At 42.9% G+C, this 20,827-nt stretch overlaps 1 protein-coding gene across 2 annotated transcripts in view; it reads left to right on the top strand.

Annotated features, from left to right (window-relative positions):
* Positions 1-19,499: 19,499 nt before the first annotated feature.
* Positions 19,500-20,827, top strand: part of ITGA6 (integrin subunit alpha 6) — a 76,934-nt gene continuing 75,606 nt past the window's right edge. For both annotated transcript variants that reach the window (XM_014732536.3, XM_014732535.3), the window contains exon 1: positions 19,500-19,912. In XM_014732536.3, coding sequence (XP_014588022.3) covers positions 19,731-19,912 — 182 coding nt within the window. In that variant the 5' untranslated portion in view covers positions 19,500-19,730. The remainder of the gene's footprint in view (positions 19,913-20,827) is intronic.

The following is a 20,827-nucleotide window of genomic DNA, read 5'->3' on the forward strand; positions in this document are numbered from 1 at the left end:
CCCAGATTCGAACAGCAAAAGCTTCTCCTCATCTCACGGTGAGGCGGAGTCAGCTAAATAAATACAATTAATAACATGTCAGAAGCAGTCCAGATAAAGGAGTTCAGACTCAGCCCAGGTTACCCAGCCAGTGATTTACATGAGCTGCGTGGCAGTGGGCTCGCCATCTATGCTGGATAAAGGAGGGAAGACTGGGACGACAGAGAAAACGGGAAAGCTCACTTCTACTTTTTTATGATACCAATCGAGTTTAGCAGGATTAAGTGGGAACAGACTTGATCCCCTTTCCTCTCGGAAGGAGGCTCTTTCTTTCCTAGCCAGCTTACGTCAGAGTAGATGATGAGGATTTGATAAAACAATGTCTTTATTTCCTATGTATATTTCTTTGTTCCAAAAAGAGCACTAATGTGTTTTCATGTTGGGTTCAAAGAAGAGATTGTCCTGGACAATCACAGCTCCTCTGGAAGGGCAACCGGGACACGAAAACCTTTCTGCTAAACCTTCTCCCTGTTAAGCTGAGAACTGAATCTCCCTAGCCAGCGTGAGCTCACTGGCTCAGGTGGTTTTTAATTAAAGCAATTTATAGTCAAAGAATGTGCGCACATGCAGACTCACGCAAAATCAATGCGGTCAAGAGAGCAAACAGAGAAAAAACTAATGTAACCGAGAAGCACTTAGGGAAGGACAAAAAGAAATTTTTTGTGTCTAATTTCTGTTTAAAACATTTGTATACATAACCTCATTTCAGCCAAAATTCTAAATATGTTGCACGCTATTTACGATTCTGCCCCTTCCTGACATCCCCCTGCAAAATAATGCTGTTTCATCCTAGATCAGGCACTATTCCTTTTTTTCTTACATTTAAACAAGTACACAGTTTGAGTGCCTAGTAGAACATGTGGAATAATTTGCTGCCACTTTCCTTCAACCAACTCAATGGGAATGAGGTATTAATGAGAGTGTCCCCTTAAACAAGCGGCACGGTTTTGTCATTTGCGTGAAGCTGGCTGGCATATAAATATAACCCCACATTCTTTTATGAAATACATAAATGCAATAAAATAGTTGCTTTGGTTCTGTTCTGGAGGCAGAGGGAGAAAAATGTCAAACTCTCATTGTTCAGTGTTCCTAACAGACCCCTTTTGTCTGACCGCCATGACTTTCCACCGTGATTCCAAACTGCAGAGAATAGCTTAAAAGGCTATCTGAACCCATTCTGTTACGGAGATGAAAGGAAGTCTTTAAAATTAATCTATGGCATCTCTGAAGAAAAAAGAAGGGCACTCATCCAACTTATTTCCTTGGGCTAAAGCAGTGAGTAAGCAGAACAAAAATGCCAAATTCTGCTGCTCAAAAACCAGAGTTTGATGTGGCACAGGCACAGCAGATCAGTCACGAGATTTTTGCTTCTGACCTGTCACTGTTTGGAAATACGAAACAGTGTGTTATTATTCAATGTTATCACCAAATTAGCAGTTAATGTAAGCATCTGACTAAATAAACTGTAGCACAGAGGCTAAGAACCTATAACGTGGCTGTTTCATAACAAACCATTTTACCAGAGATACGTATTTAAAAAGAAAGCAAATAACCTTTATTTAAAAATTAGAACACTGTCTAAACCAAGGGGAGCAACCAAAAAATTCACCATGTTCGTCAAATTGGAATGAACAGACTGGGAAATAAGCATGATGCATCATTCTAGAGAATCAATTTTATTAATAAAATTGCGTCACCAAATTTATTTATAACAAATACCATATGAAGGAATCAAATGCCAACACCAGCAAAATAAGAGATTTAAAGAAATTCTGACTTAATAAGATCAGTTAAAATGGCATCTGCCATTTGGAGCACTCAGGTGAAAAGACTTGGAAGTCCTCAATTATCAGACCTAATAAGCATTAAAGGGGATCAGTTACAAAATAATTAAGCAGATCGATACTGTTCCTATATGCAAGTAATAAATGGAAAATATAATAAAAATATAGACCCCACTCACAAGACATAGACACACACAAAACATAAAATACATAGGAATAGAAATATGCTAGACCCATATGTAGGGAAAAACCAATTTCCTTATTGAGACATGTAAAATAGGGTTTCAATACATGGAGAAATACGTTTTATATTTCTACCAGTAAAGACAATGTTATTAATGAGTCAATCCCTTCAGATTAAGTTCTGATTTTTAACACATTCCTAATGCAAACGCCAATGGGATTTTAGGGAGAACTTGACAAAAATGTTCTAATGTTCATCTGGAAAAAAAAAAAACCCATGTAAGAATATCTAGGAAAATCCTGAAAAAGTCCAATAATGATGTAGGACTTGCCTTGGTTTAAAAATGTTTCATAAAGTTATTTCGATTAAAACAGTATGATACTATCACAGAAATAGAAAGATGAGACAGGAATAAATAAGATATTTGGTCGCTCCACCAACTGGGCAGACAAGGTCAGAAGTGAACATACATACCTGGGGTTTTACTCCCCAAAGAGGCTTCTCACCTCCCGGGAAACAGATTTCTACTGGGCATTTCTTCAGTTCATCAACTATGCTGTGAACCCTGAGGGTAAAAATACTATCATATTTCTCATTCTCATTCCTGCACCGTGACAGGAAATAGTAGGTATTCAATGTTTGATGAATGAATAAGTGAATATATGAATAAATGTGCATTGAAAAAGAAAACTTTGAATAATATCAGGAAGATCTATCAGCTTTAAAATCTCTGCTTAAAAGTTATTGCCAAATTCCTTCATAATAGCTAACATTAGAACGAGATTCTCTATTTAATAAACCAAACACCAGCTAATGCCTTGGTTCAGCGTTTTTCAAATTAAATTAATTTATAGACCTCTTTTCCTGGAAAAAATTCTTATGAGCCCAAGTGTGACAAATTATCTGTTTAAGTAGAATTACTTAAATATAGACACATAAAACTAGGTATATACTTCTTAAGTTTATGACCCTTAAACAAGCATAATACCAAAATACATTTAGCCATTAAACATCTGTAATTATAAAATAAGTAAAATTCAAATGAGCAAGAGATGACATTTTATGGAAACTAAATTGCTGATGTTGGGCTTAATAATAGGAAGATGTGTTTAGTCGTTGTACATTTCACTAGTTGACTTGACTCTTTTGATCTTGAATGTGATGGACCATTATCTGAAGCTTCACTGTTGTCACTGCTGTAATTTTTGGTTTTTACAGTTGGGTTCATATCCATCAATCCATTGTATCCATTGTGCAATCGACTTAGTACACTGCCTTGTGTACAACATGTGTACAGTGTGTATACAACACTGAAGAGTTAGCACCAGGTCTCTTGGAAACACAGATGCTGAACTCAAGACAGCATTTGGTTACAAGTGGGCATCCTGATAGTCCAGAACATTCTTATATTGCTTTTCTTAGATCATAATCCAAAAGAAAGCCCCAAATTAAAAAATTCTTTCAGAACTTGCAAATTTCTACCCTCATTTATTTCAAGTAGTGCCTGATTTCTTTTTTTTTAATTCCAGGATAACAGAAGAAATTGGGCAATCTTTTGTGATTGTTGTAAACGAGACTTTGTGACCATTGCTGGATGTTTTCAGCACCCATCTCGAGCATGGACCAACTGATCCTCCTTTGGCAATCAGCACTGCGAACCCTATTATGCAGATGAAGAAACTGAGGCAACGAACAGCACTCCAGGGGCACAGAGAAAGTTGTGATGAAATTTAGGTTAGAGGTCAAAGTTGTGCCCCACTGAGGGGAAAAGTGAGGGGGTATCACAGAAATTCCTTAGCCTTGGGCTTGCTCTGACATTCCTTTAGGCTTCCGCTTCTTTCTTCTTCTGGCTGAAGAGGACTCATTGGGATCTCAGAGCACAATGCACAGAGCCTCATCAAGCACTTCTGCTAAACACACACTCCCTGTTCCTCATCCCTATGTGTCCTATTCAGCTGCAGGGGACTAACCGGAAGCTAATAGCTTGTCTGAGACCATGAGAGCCAGAAGTCTGCTTGCAAGGTGTTATCCACTTGTAATTATAGGCCCGCAAGGGGTGAATGCTTACCATGGGGAGTGACTCTTCTTTCCCAAGTACAGGTGTCCCTTCTTCTTGAGCCCCTGCCAGGTGCTCAGCAGCTTGGGAGCCCGTCAGATAAATAGCAACTGAGGTTATGTTGCCTCAACTGCGGCATGTGCAGGCACGGCCCTCAGGTATTTGGGCCTGGACTTGCCTTAGTCACGGTGAGACTGGAAAGAACGTGCCTGCAAATCAGACCAAGTTATAACCACCTCTCCAAATATCAGAGGAACATCACCCTAACCATAGTGACTACTGTAACCGAAAGAAAGCACCAGAGAACACAGAACACCAGGGAGATTGTGCCAAGTAAAGTCCCAACTAGTGTTAAGTAAGATACTATTTAGTATCAAATAGAGATTTCCTATGCTTGAAGTCTTCTGCCACTCAGCAGAACAGCATTGGAAAATAATTTCAGTTCCATAGTTCTTATTATAAACTCTAGTAAGAGCTGGAGTCCTATTTTTAAATTACCAGATTTGACTTATTTGCATGTCTGGCATAACCTACCAAAACTAGTCCCTGCAGCCCGGTTGCCCTCTTCTGTGCTTATATTATTTCATTTGTTTGTATTTAGGATCCCCAAAGAAGGGCTTAATACATTATTAAGAGGGAGTTTGACCTATGATCTTTAATAAGGAGCTTCTTAGATTAGTCAAGATTTGAAAGCCAAATATTTATAAACATGTTCCTACATGTATAAAAGGGAGGATGTAAACCAAACTGTTAACAATGAGTATCTCGGGGGAGTGGTACTGGACAGGGTGGAAAATGTCACTTTCTGTTTTATACACTTCTATTGTCTAAGCTTTGTTGTTTAACAAGGAGCATGTGACTCATGTTTTAACTTTTTAAAAACATTGTGTTTATTTAGAATAATTTTATTCACTCATGGGAAATTAAACTGGATTCACACTTATGCCAAGAGCAAGTATGATTCAAGGCATATTAGAATCAGTTGATTGGAATTGATTGGCTTTAGGAGGAACTGGTGGAGACAGACTGACACAAGCTAGCGTAGAGCCTCTTCCACCAGCCGGAGGGATGCTCTCAGTCTCTTCTCATGCAAACCCCCGGATTAGGAGAAGAATGAAACCAGGAAGATTGCAAGCCCTCGTGTGGAACCTAGGAGGCAGGGACTGGTGACCACTTAAAGCAGATTGGCTCCAGCCTCGGCAGAATGTGATGCCAGAACATAGGCATGGAATCGCCTCAGCTCTGCCAGGAGTTCGCTCTACAACTTTAGGATTTCTGGGCAAATATAACTTCCATGGTTGTGTTCTACTGCAGAGCCCTATGAATTCTAGTGTGTTGGGTTGTTGTTGAGAAAAAGAACATGGCACTTCTATGATGGTCTGGTCTGCTGGGGAATATACTAGGTGAGATTAGGAAGATCATGATCTGATCCTGATTCTGCCCCTAATCCTTTATAGGCCTCAGTTTCCTCAACTCTACACACATTGAGAAGACTGAATTTTACAGGATCCCTAAGGTCTCTTTTAGCACAAAACGTTTATGATGTCTAAAGTGGTCCATAAGCCAAGAATTCTGAGTAGTGAGTACTACACAGTTCCTCTCTCAATCTTTTTTTTTTTTTTTTGAGGAAGATTAGCCCTGAGCTAACTGCTGCCAATCCTCCTCTTTTTGCTGAGGAAGCCTGGCCCTGAGCTAACATCTGTGTCCGTCTTCCTCTACTTTATATGTGGGATCCCTACCACAGCATGGCTTGCCAAGCAGTACCATGTCCGCACCCAGGATCCGAACCGGAGAATCCCGGGCCGCCGAGAAGTGGAAGGTCCGCACTTAACAGCTGCGCCACCGGGCCGGCCCCTCTCAATCTCTTTTAAAAAGCCCAACTTTAATTAAACACAGCAACTCAGTCAGATATGTCTATGTTGTATGTCATGTGTGGTATGATGCATCAGTTGGAGAAAAGTCAGCCTAACCTGCTTTACAGGAATGGAAATAGGAGAACTGAGAGGAGTGGTATGCTCAAGCTTTCTCATGAAATAAGTATGGATTTGGGATTAGGATTTAGCCTTCCATGCTCCAACATGGAGATAGGGCTGCCTTCAAGTCTCTCTTCATCAGCATAGTACCTTAGAAATAAGGACCATGTCACCCATTTTCCTTCAAATTACGTCTTCACCCAGGAGCAGAGCTGTGCACAGCACGGGCAGCTCAGGGTGGCACCATAACTGATATTCTTCCGACCAAGGCATTCCTGCCCTGCTGGGGGCCACTCCCAGGTGGGTTCCTGAAGTGAGCTGATGAATCAGTCTTGGCCTGACTGCTGCCCCCAAGGAGGTCTGCGGAGAGTGGGGAAGGGAGACTGCGCACGAAGTGCCTAAACTCTTGGCCACTCTATTCGTCAAGCTCAGCTTGGGTCACTTCTAAACCAGGATGCGATTGGATGATGACCGTCCTGTTGCATACTATATTGTACAAAATAAGAGAGTTCAGAGTGACCTTCAGCTGTCATCTGAAAGGTAAATGCAACTTGACCACTTCCTCCGACACATGCCCCTATTTGCTTGTTTCTTCTTCTTCCTCTCTTTTTCTTCTATACTCTTACTATTTCCTCCTCCTCAGCCGACTCGCGGCTCCCATGGCACTCATGGATGGGCATTGTGTACTTCAGCTCCAAAGACGCTCCTGAGCTCTATTTCTCAACCATCCAAGACTTCCAGGTGTTTTCTAACTTTCTTCTCGCACATCTCCGGGGCTAGGCAGTCCTTGGCCTTCTTCTGTAGCCTGCCAACAGACTTTTCCTCAGGTTTGACAGAAAAGCTTTGACCAAAGCCCATTCCTACTTCTATGAATACAAGACATAATGGTGATTAAAAACCTTCCATATTCTTGAAGACAAAAAAAAAGTAATTTCTTAGCTTTCTTCTCTCTAGAACAATTAGCCCCAATTCCTTGTAGCTTCACTTGTAAGTCATTCTTTAATAATTTTAATTATTCTTGGAACCCTTGCCAGGAGCTCTATATCTCTATTTTTTTTTTTAAATGGTGGCTAAAATGACACTGTGTGCTAATTAAGATTTGATTAAAATAGACTTTTTTTTTTAAAAAAAAATCCTAGCTCTTTAAAAATCACAATTTATATAATACATTGTTTCAAACAAGTTAATATTGTATTGGTTTTTTAAAAAATGGCTTCACAGAGGAACATAATTCTTAATTTTGGATCTTCGTTTTTTCTTTTTGTGCATCAATATTACCCTAACCTAGTTTGGAGTAGAGGGATTTTGTCCAAAACTGAACTGCTTTTTACTCATCTGATTTTTGGGCTGGGTATTTCTGTTTCCAAGGAACAAAGACCCTCTTGAGTTATCCAAGGCCATGAGGCTTGTAAGTGTCGGTGTGGACCACAATGGAACATGAGAGCCAGCAGAAACCACAGCAGCTCAAAGCATAGCCATCTCTGATTTCTCAGGTCCATTCATATATATATATCCGCTCTCTCCCTTTCTCTTTCAGTCTGTACTTCTGCCTCAATTCTCCTCTCCAAACTGACCACCTTGCTCTGCTTACTCAAAGCTTCTGCTCCCTCACAGCTTTGGCTTGCACATGCCCATGGCCACAGTGGCCTCTCCTTTCGTTTCCCTACATCTTAAGTTTTCAACGTAAGTTACTGTTGCCAACTATGTCACTCTATTTTCCAAAGCCAGTTCCCAAGAGTGAGGGTCTGATAGGCCCAGCTCATCTTCTCACTCCAGCCTGCGGGCTGACTGTGACCGAAGGGTGACCCAATACCCATCCCTGGGTCAGGTGTTCACCCATATCCAATCATCTGTGCTGGGCATGTGAGGGCATATTCAAAGGACATGCAGCAGGGAGTGGCTGATTCAGCACTGTGATTAATAAGCATCTCTGGCACATCAAATGTGAGTTGGATAATTTTTATAGAACTATTTTCCCCATATTCTGAGAGTTAGTTTGAATTTCCATTGTCTTCCAGGATATTAACAATTTCACTAAAGTCATTATCATATAAAAATTGAGGGCATCCATTCTAATTCTTTTTATCTATGTAATAAATACTGATATTGAATGAGATGGACTCTAAGAATGAACCCTGTAGGACTTTCTTCAGAACATCACAGGCGGACACTGTCCCAATGAACACCACTACCTTTTGAGTTCAAGCTGTAAACCGTGACTCTAATTCGTACCAAAATAAAGTCAACAGATAATACTTTTTCTTAACTTAAAGAGTTATGTGTTCTGAGAATTAGCTGGGTGAGGGGGTCACGCACGCAGGCTCTGGAGCCAGCCTGCCTGGGATCAAGGACACTTCTCATCTGTGTAACTTGGGGGACATATGTGACTCTGCTGCTCCTCACTTTCCTCATGTATAAAATGGGGCCACTGCGAATATTTATGATGCAGGTTATTGTGAAGATTAAATGAATGAATCAATGTAAAATGTTTGCTTCGAACAGCACATACTACAAGGTAGGAATATCCCATAAACGTTAGTTATTATTGTCATAATTAGTTCCATAACCTTTGGTGAATACAAATTGTATGGCTTAAGCTAGTTTTAGGTGGGATTCTGTGAATTTTACAACCACATTGGTCTTAATCAAGAAAATGCAGGTGGATTTCCCGTCACTTTATACCAGTCTATGTGGCCATAATTTTATTATAGAAAGAAATTAGACTGCTTTGTTATGCCAAGCTCTTTACAATTCACATTGATAATATTCTGCCATCTTTATATCTACATTATTTCATGAATTTCCTATTATGAATATTTTCAACTGCCTGGGATCAAATTGAGAGCAATTGCACAATTTTTGTCTTCCAGAATATTAGATATTTAATTTGATTTATTCCAATTAAAGTTTCCTTAATTTAATATGAAGTATTTTACAAAGCTAATACTTTGAATCTTGTAGTGACATGGTTGTTTGCATTTTTCCCCTGTATTACTTCTGAGTATGGTGACTTGAAGCTGTGAGTCTATTGGTGTGGGAGTCTATACTGAAATAGACACGAGAGGCACTCTTGAATCCGAGTTCATGAACTGTGAAAAGCTTAACAACAAAAGAAATGTGGTGTTGCTGGTGGTCATCTTGAACTAAAGTGCAAGAGTCCTGATCCAAGATTCTGTCATATTCAATGCATTCGTCTTGCTAAGTATCTGCATCAGGTTCATCGCCTCTAAACAAGCAGCCTCTCCTAACCTAGTGGTAAACATTTTGATTAGTGAGAAGTGTTTTCACATCTGCTTGTTTCAAGCATAAGTGCTTTTCTCCCTCTCACAGCAAAATTGAGACAAGGCAAATATCATCATCCCCATTCATTTCCACTTGCCGTTCCAGCTAGTATGTAAATACAATGCTTGGAGGACTAAAAAATGTCTTAAATTTATACAGTATCCTAACTGCATTGCCCAGTGCTAGGGCGTGATGGGAAATTGGCATTCCTCATGGAGCTGTGGTGAATATTCATTTTTCCATCTGGAAACTAAGCATATGCAATTTAGGACATTGAAAACTGGTGCAACTTCAGCACTGTAACTACATCAAGTTTATAATCTTGAGAGTGTAATTCACATTAAAAAATGAATGTGTTGCCGTAAAAGTGTACAAATGAGAAATAGAACTGAATTAGTTGCCAAAATTAATTAAGTCCATTTTCAGAGGTAACCTGGGGAACAACCATGTTAAAAAAAAATTCAAGGGTGAGGAGTCAGGACTACACTTTGATCACTATTATAGGGGCCATAGGAACTTGGAGACATGCTCTGCTCATTTCTCCACAGGATTCCAATTTCAACAAGAATTGCCAGGATCTCCTTAGAAATACAGAATATTGAGGAAATGGAAAGAAACTGAGTAACTCAAAGACACACCTTATGCCATAAATAAAAATCCTGTAGTTAGGGCTTGGATTGAAAAGCTCCTGGGGATCGACAGCCCGTTCCTCTGTTAGCACCACTCTCTGGAAATTAATGGGCTTGGCTTTGTACCTCCAACTGTTCTGCACAAATGAACCAAACTGGGAATCAGTTGGAGTCACTGAAGCTGAACACAACTCCAGCTATTGTTTACATGGCTCCCATGAAACCCCTGTGCCAAACTGATTAGATTTACAGTTCATTCGATAAGCTTGTCTGCTCATGGCACAGAAGGCAGGGAACCTTTCCACAAAATGAAACTAGAGCTGGAGAGCAAAAACAAAATGAAACAAAAACAAAGCCTTCAATGAAGAGGGGGGCTGAGAGACTTTGGGGAGGAGGGGGTCGTTTAAGTTTTTAGAAAGCCTCTCTTATGCTGAGATTCATATGCTCTGTGTTGGAATGACGCTTTGGTATCTGCCCTCCTGCTTACCAGAAACTCTGCAGTGCCATTTTAAAATTCGTTGTGATGATGGATATGTGTGATGCTAATGGGATCTGGGTCTATTATAGACTCTTAAAGATGAAGTGGGTCAGGGAGCACCATGGGGATCAGTGGAAGCTATCACCAAACAGACAATGCCACACAGAGCTGCTTTTTGTTCTCCCCCTCTCCCCATGCTAGAGGCTGGGAGACATTGCATAAAGCCTACCCTATTTGCACATGCTTTGGACCTATTATTGAGTGATTGGGAATTAGTCATGGAGCCATGAAATCATCACCCCTAAAACTCTTTCTAGTCACCTTTAAGCAAGTATAACTGATCTCATTTCTCCAAGACCATGACTCAATAACTTTGCCAACCATGGCCGAGCACTGTGGACTTTCTCCCGTGGAGAAAGATGGCAGAGGAGGGGCCAGCTGAATAGAAGCTGATGACTCCTCCACCCTCAGAGGAGGAGTCTCAGAGGACTCCCACATGGGAAATTTATTCCACATCTGTTTTGATTATGTATTGCTTTATCACAAACTACCCTAAAACTTAGTGGCTCGAAACAACCACCACTTTACTATATCTCACAATTCTGTGAGTCTGGAATTCTGGTGGCTGGGTCATTTGTAGGGTCCAAGATAGCTTCACTCCTATACCTGGCACTTTGGCATGGATGGCTGGGAGGCTGGGCTCAGCTGGACCTCTCCCTCTCTGTGTAGTCTCATGATTGCTCCACCGTGGAAGCTGGACTCCTTACGTGGTGGCTCAGGGTCCAAGAATGAGTGTTCCAAGAATCCTGGGAATGAGCTCTAAGGCTCCTTATGCGTTAGCCTGGAAAGTCTCAGAATGTCACATCTGCTAATTTTTATTGGTCAAGAAAGTCACTAAGGCCAGTTCAGATTCAAGGGCAAATAGATAACACCTCTCAATGAGAGGAATATCAAAAATATGTGGCTATCTTGAGTCTGCCTCAAACACTTTCTTGTGATCTTAGAGAAAGAAGCCAGTATTATAAGTTGTCATTTTCAAATCCCTTACCCAATAATGGAAAAAAAATAGAAGAAGAAAACTCTCAGTAAACCCATATGTATACAGTGAGTATGCACTGAGTGATTAATAATATTTAGTAACAACTGAGAGATCGATTAAATGAAATACGTGAATGAATGTAATTGCCCAGGTTTAAAATAGATAACCCCTGGCTGACAATTTTACTATCAACCTTGAATAAATCACAGAGAAAACTGATGTTTATATAAAACAATATAGTATTAATATTAGTCTGTAAGTATCAAACTCTGAGACTCACACATTGGGTGCCTTTTCCCATTGTTTACCTCATGTTCTATTATCTTATTGTTATAACCATACTCCTTCACACACTGCCCATGTCTCCAGAATTCTATGAAAACTATCGTTGTGGCTTTGAACCACATCATATCATTCTTGCAGATGCAAACAGAAGCCTATTTCCTTTAGTCTTTTAATTTGCATTGCCATAAAAAGTCACACCTGTAGTCTTGCTTCAAGTTCATAAGCCTCAGCCATGTCTGCTATGATACTCATGCATGCTTTCTCCCAGAAATCTTTTCCTGAGAAGGCCTAGCTGGCATTGAGCGTCCTCCCATGCAGACATGTGCAGCTGGAATGGAGAGAGGGCAGGGTGCAGAGATGGACCCAGTTATATACTGTTGGGTGGATTGGGCGTGAAGTGGGGGAGGTGAGGGAAATTTATCACCTGAACCATTTCTACTTCACGTCACCATGTCTTCTCTTTGTTTGGTGATTAAAGGATGAAATACACAGAAGGTGGTAGTATTGTGAGCACTTTGGGACTGTAGACCAATGAGTGACACAAGTATATTTTCCAATTTAGAGAAGCTTGCCCTCCAAGGACCATGCTGCTTTCTTTATTCAAAGGAATTCTGATTTGCAGCCATCATGCCCCATCTCCAGTCCACCCTCCTCCTCTCCACTATCCCTCCAACCTCCCCAAAATCCTTTCATAAGAATTTCCACTCCAGGGGGCCAGCCCCGTGGCTGAGTGGTTAAGTTCACGCACTCCACTTTGGTGGCCCAGGGTTTCAGTGGTTCGAATCCTGGGCACGGACATGGCACCGCTCATCAAGCCATGCTGAGGCAGCATCCCAAATGCCACAACTAGAAGGACCCACAACTAAAAATATACAACTATGTACCAGGGGGCTTTGGGGAGGAAAAGGAAAAATAAAATCTTTAAAAAAAAAAAAAAGAATTTCCACTCCAGATCATGCAGTCCACTTTCACTTTTTCCTCACTGTCTTTGCATTGTTGGCAGGATTATTGCACCAGAGACCCTGCATCCAAAATGGTCACTTGATAACTGGCTGACTTGATGCAGGGTTTTCCATTTCCATGAGAATTACTGGTCTTTAGAGGAATCTGGGTAGAGAGGATGTGCCCTTTGACTAAAGTGCACCGTTGGGTGTGCTCCATTTTAAGCATGTAATACAAGGGTGACACATTTCCTAAAAAACCCTCCAAGTTCAAAGAAGTCTACTGGCATAAAAGTGATGATTAGCGAAAACCCTTAGGTACCACAGTCAGTCATTTTTTAGTCGCTTCCACGTTCCAGGCCTAGTTATTGGTGCCGAGGATACGAAGACAAATAAAGCATGGCCTATATTTTGAAGGAACTAACAGTTTAGCAGCAGGCAGTTTTGTAGGCTGCTAAATCACAGTCACTCAATATGAAGTAGGAGAGAGGTGTATCCAGAGTGTTGACAGAGTCTGAGAAGGGAGTGCCTGGGCAGATGGATAGGGTGTCTGCTTAATGCTACTGTCCTCTTTGAATATTTATTCTAAGTGGCTGATGGCTGGAATATATATATCCTTTTAATGAACATTTGAGAATGTTTCAACTTTGGAATATACTTTAAAAAGATACATAATATTCAAACTATTTTTCCTGCATTTGAATTATTTAAAAAATACAGATTGCAACTGTTTATAACCAGTAGAGACATTACTAGATGACCGTAGTCAGCACATAAAGAAACTCTCAGAGAAATAGATGTATTTTGGTTATTTACAGAGTGTAAATTAGGAAATTCTACTAGCCCTTCAAAATCAAAGAGCTGACTGTCTCCCATACTCTCTTACCTCCTTTTCGACCACTGTGGCATTTACCCAACCGTTTCTGTAACCAACAGCAACCAGGAGTTGGGGGAAGTAAAATTCTTCTGGAGCAATAGGGTGGAGATTCTATTTCCTAGTAGGGTCCAAGGCGGAAAACACCCACCCTGGTTCACTGGACTAGGTAGGGCAGGAATCCCCCTGGTTAGCCTTTCTATGCTTTCCATCCTTCTGTAAACAGGAAGAACAAGCATTTGTATTTACGTATGAACACCCTGACCTAACTGATAAAATGTTACTGGTGGTTTTTTCCCCGCCAGAGAACACCTTTGATCAAGATCACCCTTCACAAACTGCTACAATTCCTTGTTTGGGAGACAAAAATTTGTCTCAGCGGACTATTTGTCTGCCAAGACTGAAGAAGGGTATGAAGGTGTGGTCTCGGTTATGAAATCAGAAGTTGGGATACCCCAAGTCTTAATTTGGTCAGAGATCCTGACATTCTTATGAAAAGTCCCTTCTTCGACGTCTCCAGAAATAAAATTAGGACAATGGCTTTTGCCATTGTGGAGAGGCCCTGACTTTTTAAAGATTTTTGAAAATGAAATGTGGGATGAGGATCAGTGAGCCCATTTTTCTCCTTTTCCACCAGGGAATGTCTGGAAATACGTTGTATAATGCAGAACTGTTTGGCTGCTCACTTTTGATCATGTGATCTGGGACAGCAAAGCCATTGTTACTGGAACATTCTCAGCTATTAGGTGGTCCAAATTTCCTTTTCTTCTTTCTTTGTTATTTGTTCTAGACAGTGGTTGGTTCACAGCACAGAATTTATTACATTGCCTTCAAATGTCTTGTCAATATGCCAGTAGAAGCAACTTGTTAAATATATTGAGTACTTAATTATTCATGTGCAAATAGCTTGCTTTCCAGATTCAAAGATTTTGAAGAAATTTTGAAGTTCAGGGTCTGATTTCCCTATCAAATAGCTTGTTCTCTTAATTACCCAGCAGATTTATTTTAAGTAGTACGGAGCTGCTTTAACATTAGCAGCAAGACGTATTCAATAAGATAAAACTTCAAACAAAATAACAGCGATTTTTAAGTTGGTCATGATTTTGGATAATCCTTAGCATTAACTCTCCCCCTGGCCGAAGAGACTGAAAAGAGGAAGATAAGGACATTGGAACATTCAGCTTTCATCTCTTTCTCCCCCCAGGCCTGCTAGCTGGCTAGTCCTGTGAACTGTTTTTCTCCTCCAAACTTAAGATGCCGAGTTTAGGACCCATTGTTGCTTCTCCAAATGCTGGTAAGAGATGGAAGTGGTCCATAGCCAGTGGGAAGCACAAACTTGCTTCCAGCCAAACCTTAGGCACTGAGAAACTGTGATACGACAGGGATTATTTGCCAAGCTATAACGGGAAGGAATGGTTTATCCTGATCATTTACAGGAAGTGCATGTGGGGTGCAGGTGACCTTTTCTCACATTCTCTCTGCTCATGTTTAACGCCCATTATCTGAAGCCTTATCTTGTTTTATTTTCTAGTATATTTTCTTTTCCTTCATTTTCATAGCTACTATTTTATTCAGCACATATTTAACAGCAGACAGTGTGCTACATACCTCACATATATAATCTCATTTAATCTTTATAACAACCTGGTGAGGTAAGAATTCTGGCCATTTTACAGACTAGAAAACTGAGTCCTGGAGAAGCAGAGGAACTTGCTCCAGGCCCTCAGCTGGGAAGTGGGTGAGGCTAAGCTGCTTTCCTTGGTTGTCTGCCTTGGCCTGAATCGACAAACCCCAGAGATCACTGGTTTAAGTCTTAGCTCACAATCAACTTGCCTTTTTATTTTTCATTGAAGATATTTTTATAGAAAGTAAGAAATTAATTTAAAAAATGTCTCCTCTAAGTTTAGCCTTTCAAGACTGCATTGTTTGTGGCATGAGACACACACAGCTACATGTTTATTTCTGATGATGGTGGTGATGGCAAAACAAATTTTCCAAGTGGGGTTTTCACCTCAGTCTTAGGAGCTCAGTTTTAAATTTAACCTGATTCATTTAAGGTTTGAGTTTATTTCTGGCTGGCCGGCAAAATGTGGCTTCCTGGCTTAGAAAAATTCTGTTAAAACAAACTTGAAATAAAGAATCCCACCTAAAATGGCAATGTGAGATATTCTACAACATTTTAATGAGCTCATTATAAGTGAATTAGAATCATTCAAATGAAACATACTTTAAAATAGATCTGAGTGAACAACCTAAGTGTGCCTTGACAGATGAGTAGATACACACACACACACACACACACATATACATACACGCATTACACACACACAGTGGAATATTATTCAGCCATAAAAAAGAAGGAAATCCTGTTGTTGGCAACAACGTAGATGAACCTTGAGGGCATTGTGCTCATAAGTGAAATAAGTTGGACAGCGAAAGACAAATACTGTATGATCTCACTTATATATGAAATCTAAAAAAAACCCAAACTCATAGAAACAGAGAACAGATTGGTGGTTATCAGGGTGGGGGCGGGGGTGGAAGGGGGGGAATGAGTGAAGATGGTCAAAAGGTAGAAACTTCCAGTTAATAAGATAAATAAGTTCTGGGGATTTAATGCACAGCATGGTGATTATAGTTAACAATACTGTATTGTATATTTGAAAGTTGCTAAGAGAGTAAATCTTAAAAGCTCTCATCATAAGAAAAAAAATTTGTAACTATATGAGGTGATGGATATTAACTAAACTTATCATGGTGATCACTTTGCAATATATACATATATCAAATCATTATATTGTATACCTTAAACTTATACAATGTTATATGTCAATTATATCTCAATAAAACTGGAAACATAAATAAAATAGATCTGGGTGTTAAAATAAGGTATAGCTGGCACTTTGGACTCTCCTGATCCCAACAAAGCAGGGTTTGCCCCTATAAAATGTGTTGTGACTTAGAGCAAATAAAATGTCAACACAAAAAGCATTAAGGTTCTGTGTAGAAGGAAAATCCCTGGACATTTATAGAGAGACAAAAAAGCAATACAGGAAAACCCTATTTCTTTTTCTAAAACTAAAAAATCTGCTGTTGAATTGCAGAATCCCTATTTGAAACAGTTTACTATATACATCTAGCTCACAAAACCATAGGCATATCGTGGGTCAATGCCTAGGGCGTAACAGGCAAATTTTGAAAGCCTGTACACGGAGGGAAATTCAGGTGTTAGCACATTCTAAGTGCTTCAGATCACACTGGCTTTATTAATCCTTAAGGCGAGGCAGCTTTGTGGGGGACATGCTATCATTACCCCCACTCCATAGCTGGGGAAACTGAGGTGTAGAGAGATTGAGTGACTTAAGGCCACCTGACCAGCATGGAGCAGAGGCAGGATTTGAAGCAAGGGACTTGGGCTAACTTCTCTGATATATGGCCTTTCATTTTAAAAGGCTCCCAGGAACACGTAAAACTGCGAGTATAATGCAAACACAGAACAATATGGAGATGTTTTCAATAGCTACTTTCTGTGTTGCTTTAAAGCAGCACATACGATATTTTCTGCTGCTGGTGATGATGAAGTCAATATAACAGAGAACCTGACAGCAAAATGATTCAAGTAGGTCCCAGAAAGTGGAAAATATAGGTATCAGGCATGACATGAGTTCCTCAGACTTCTCCACAGGTGACCAATAGTTTAAAATTATTTGTTCTATACCCTACCTTTGGTCAAATAATTGCACAGAATTACTCTTGAAGCATGGGGTGATATTCAGTAGAGTTAACATCTGGTACGACATGGCCACACCCAACCAGAAGACACCCTTGCAGTGCCAGGGTTTAAGGGCTTAAACCTTTAGTTGCTGGACTGTGGGGAGGTTGGTGGGTCTTAGGAAAGTGGCCAGGGAGGGGCAGTTGAACTTGGGGAGCTTGGGGCAGAGCTTTTATCAACCAGTTCAGAAGTATTTCAGCAACAATTACAACCACATCAGTGGCTCCTGCTGAGGACCAGCCTGCAGTGAGGTTCCCTGTGCGCTAAATAAAATAGCTTGGACCTGTCACTCTGGAAGAGTATGTGTTTAACATGAAGAAGAAAGGCTAACTTGCACGAAAAATCATATTGCAGATGTTTCTTAGCTTAATATAGGCTCCAGCATTTTCTCAGCCTTATCAAGTTTATCACACATTTGTTGAAACGGCGTGATTTCCAAGACTATAATGAATGAACCCACTGCATCCCACTTTTGACTGTATTTGACTGTAGTTACTGATTAGCAGAGAAGTGGGACATACCCCCACTATGCTGAGGGACTCACTCTGGCAAGCTGTTACCACCTCTGGACCCTTGATGATGTTCAGGCAGCTTTTCTGTGTGGCACCGACTGCTTCCTTGGTACAAATAACCCTTGAGGTGAAGGGGCACACTACCCCCACCACTGTGCGCACACACACAGCTCCAGCTCTTTCCTGGGACTGCACTGTGCTTCTATTTTCAATGCAGGATGTCAGATTCCAAGGCAGGCTCCCCAAGGCATTCCAGGAGCTTTCAGGCCAGCACTTCTTAACCTTTTTTGTGCCATGGGGCTCCTTTGACAGGCTGCTGAAGACCACGGACCCCTTTTCAGAACCAGTTTTTAAATGCATAAAATAAAATATATGGGATTGCAAAAGAAACCAATTATAGTGAAATATGATTAGTACAATGTTAAAAAAAAACTGTGCTACAGTAATATATTGACTTTTTAATTGCTATTACATAACAAGATCTAAGGGTCTATTGAATAACTACCATAATTTAAGATATTTTCAACAACTGCGACGTGATGTAAAAAACCTATGGGTTCTACTGGAGATGAAGTCATACGTATCCTACTGCCACAACAACTGTGGTGTGTTGCCTACATTCATAAGGGAAGGAAACCCTAAATGTCAGTTAGAGGTTAGTGAAAATACAAATTTTTTGTCATGCAAACTCACAGTAACCCCGAATTCTCTCTACCATGCAGGTTAAGAATCCCTGCAGGATAAAGTTGCCCCAGGGGTCAACACTTCACTGGAAGGCCCACCCCATGTCCTGGAGGCAGCAGCCTTTCAGGCCACCCACACTGCCTCTTGGCTGGAAGTTCTCCTTCTAACCACTCCTGGAAATTTGGGGACAGCAAAGAAGGGCTCCTGAGCCCATGGATGCCACTTTAAACAAACCATCCTTTACTGTTAAGGGGCTTCTTCTCAGCCTCAGAACAGCTGGAAACCAAGTTTTAATTGCTGACACCGGTGTGACTTGTCCCACAAGCTCTCCTGGTCAACTGGGCGCAGAGCCCTGGGAGCCCCGGGACAGGGCTGAGCTTCAGTTTTCTTTTCGGCAAAAAGGAGACACCCGCCTCATAGGATTGTTAGGAGGATTAAATGAGATAATAGCTGGGAGCTGTAAATTCTACAGCACTGTCAAAGTCTGTGCTATTATCACTTTTGACAGGTAGCTCTTTGAGGGCCGAGAACAATCTATGGAGCTCCATTCCTCAAATATTTGGCACGCGTTCGGCGCTCAGTAAACACTTGTGGAATGAATGAATGAAGGCTGCCTCCGCACGTGGGTCTGGGCGGCGAGAACGCGCGGCTCGGGGCGCTCAGGGCCGGCGCAACACCAGCACCTCTCTTTACTAACAGGTAGTAAACCCCTTTCTGGCTCTGAGCCGAATGGCAACCACAGTTCAAGCGCTTCTTTCCAGGGTGTCCCCGGGACGGGGCTGCTCGGCCGGGAGCGCACCGCCCGCCCTTCCACGCCGCCGCTTCCGGGCCAGGTGAGGGCGGCGGGCCGGCCGGGGAGGGCAGCGCGGGCCGCCCCGCAGCCGGGCGGCCGGGAAGGTGCCGGCGGCGGGCGCGCGAGGAGGGGCCAGAGGGTGGGGAGGCGAGGGGCGGGGCCGGCGTCCTCGTCACTTGATAAAACGCCTGCGAGTCTCCAGAGAACAACGGGCTCATTCAGCGCTCGGGAGTTGCCCGCGAGGGGGAGCGGCCGGGCGCAAAGCGCGACTCGTCCCGGCGGTGGGGCCGGGCGCCGGGCGAGTGGAGACGAAGGTGGCCGCGGCGGCAGCAGCGCGGCAGCCTCTAGCCGGCCCGGAGCGCAGGGCGGCGGCGCAGCTCCGCTCCCCTCCCGGTGCGCCCGCCTATGGCGGCCGCGGGGCCCTTGTGGCTGCTCTACCTGTCGGCGGGGCTCCTGGCTCGGCCCGGCACCGCCTTCAACTTGGACACCCGCGAGGAGAATGTGATCCGGAAAGTGGGGGACCCCGGGAGCCTCTTCGGCTTCTCGTTGGCCATGCACTGGCAGCTGCAGCCCGAGGACAAGCGGCTGTGAGTTCCCCGACTCCCCACCCCCGACCCCGGGGCGCCGGCCCGCGCGCGAGCAGGGGCGAGGGCGCGCCGCGTTCCCGCCGGTCGGCCGGCCCCAGGGAGGAGCGGGGTCCCCGGCCCCGCCTGGCGCGGCGCCTCCCCCATGCGGCCCGGGAGGGAGGAGAGCCCGAGGGCCGACCCTGGGGCCCGCAGCGCCGTGCCAGGCGGGGCTGCCCTCCGGCCCGGGAGAGTTTACTTTTTTTTGAAACAAAGTGCTTTCCGGCGGTCCTTCCCTCCGGGCACGTTTGCTGCGAACCCGGCAGGTGGCACGCTTTGCTGAGCTTCGCTTGTGTGTTTGGGGCGGGGGCGACGTGGGGCGCAGGGTCGCCGGATCGCTGCGGTGGGCTTGCTGAGAGCGTTGTTCAGGAAAACCCGGCCTTTCGCAAACTCACGGAACACCCTGGCCCCCAGCAGACTCGCGCGCCCCGCGCACGTTGGAAAGCCACTTTTCCTCGTGTCCTGCGGGGCTTTTCCCGCACAGCGGGCGCTCCTGTAGGAGATACTTTTACACTCCCCCCTCCCTTTTTTTTTAAAAAGATGGAAGTGACCAAACACCTGTTCGCAGAACTAGATCAGCTGAGAAAACAAGACCCTCTGAGTAGTGTGCCCGGGCCCCAAAGTGCCCGGCGGCATCGGAGACCCTCTGGGCCCCTGCACTGGGCAGGCCCAGCCGAGGGAATAAAGTAAAATGTCCGATTTGGGCTGGGGCTTTGCAAACAAGGTTTGAAAGTGACAGCCAGCCCCCCACCATAGCATAGCGGGGCTCCTCCCAGGAGAAAGTGGAGACCGCCTCTCCTAGCCTGTCCTTTTCTTTCTTAGACAGTGTTTGGTTCCCACATGATCAAACTATTTAGGCTGGAGAGGGTATTTGGGAGC

This window comes from Equus caballus, chromosome 18, assembly GCF_041296265.1.
Source record: "Equus caballus isolate H_3958 breed thoroughbred chromosome 18, TB-T2T, whole genome shotgun sequence".
In the NCBI taxonomy this organism is placed as follows: Eukaryota; Metazoa; Chordata; class Mammalia; order Perissodactyla; family Equidae; genus Equus; species Equus caballus.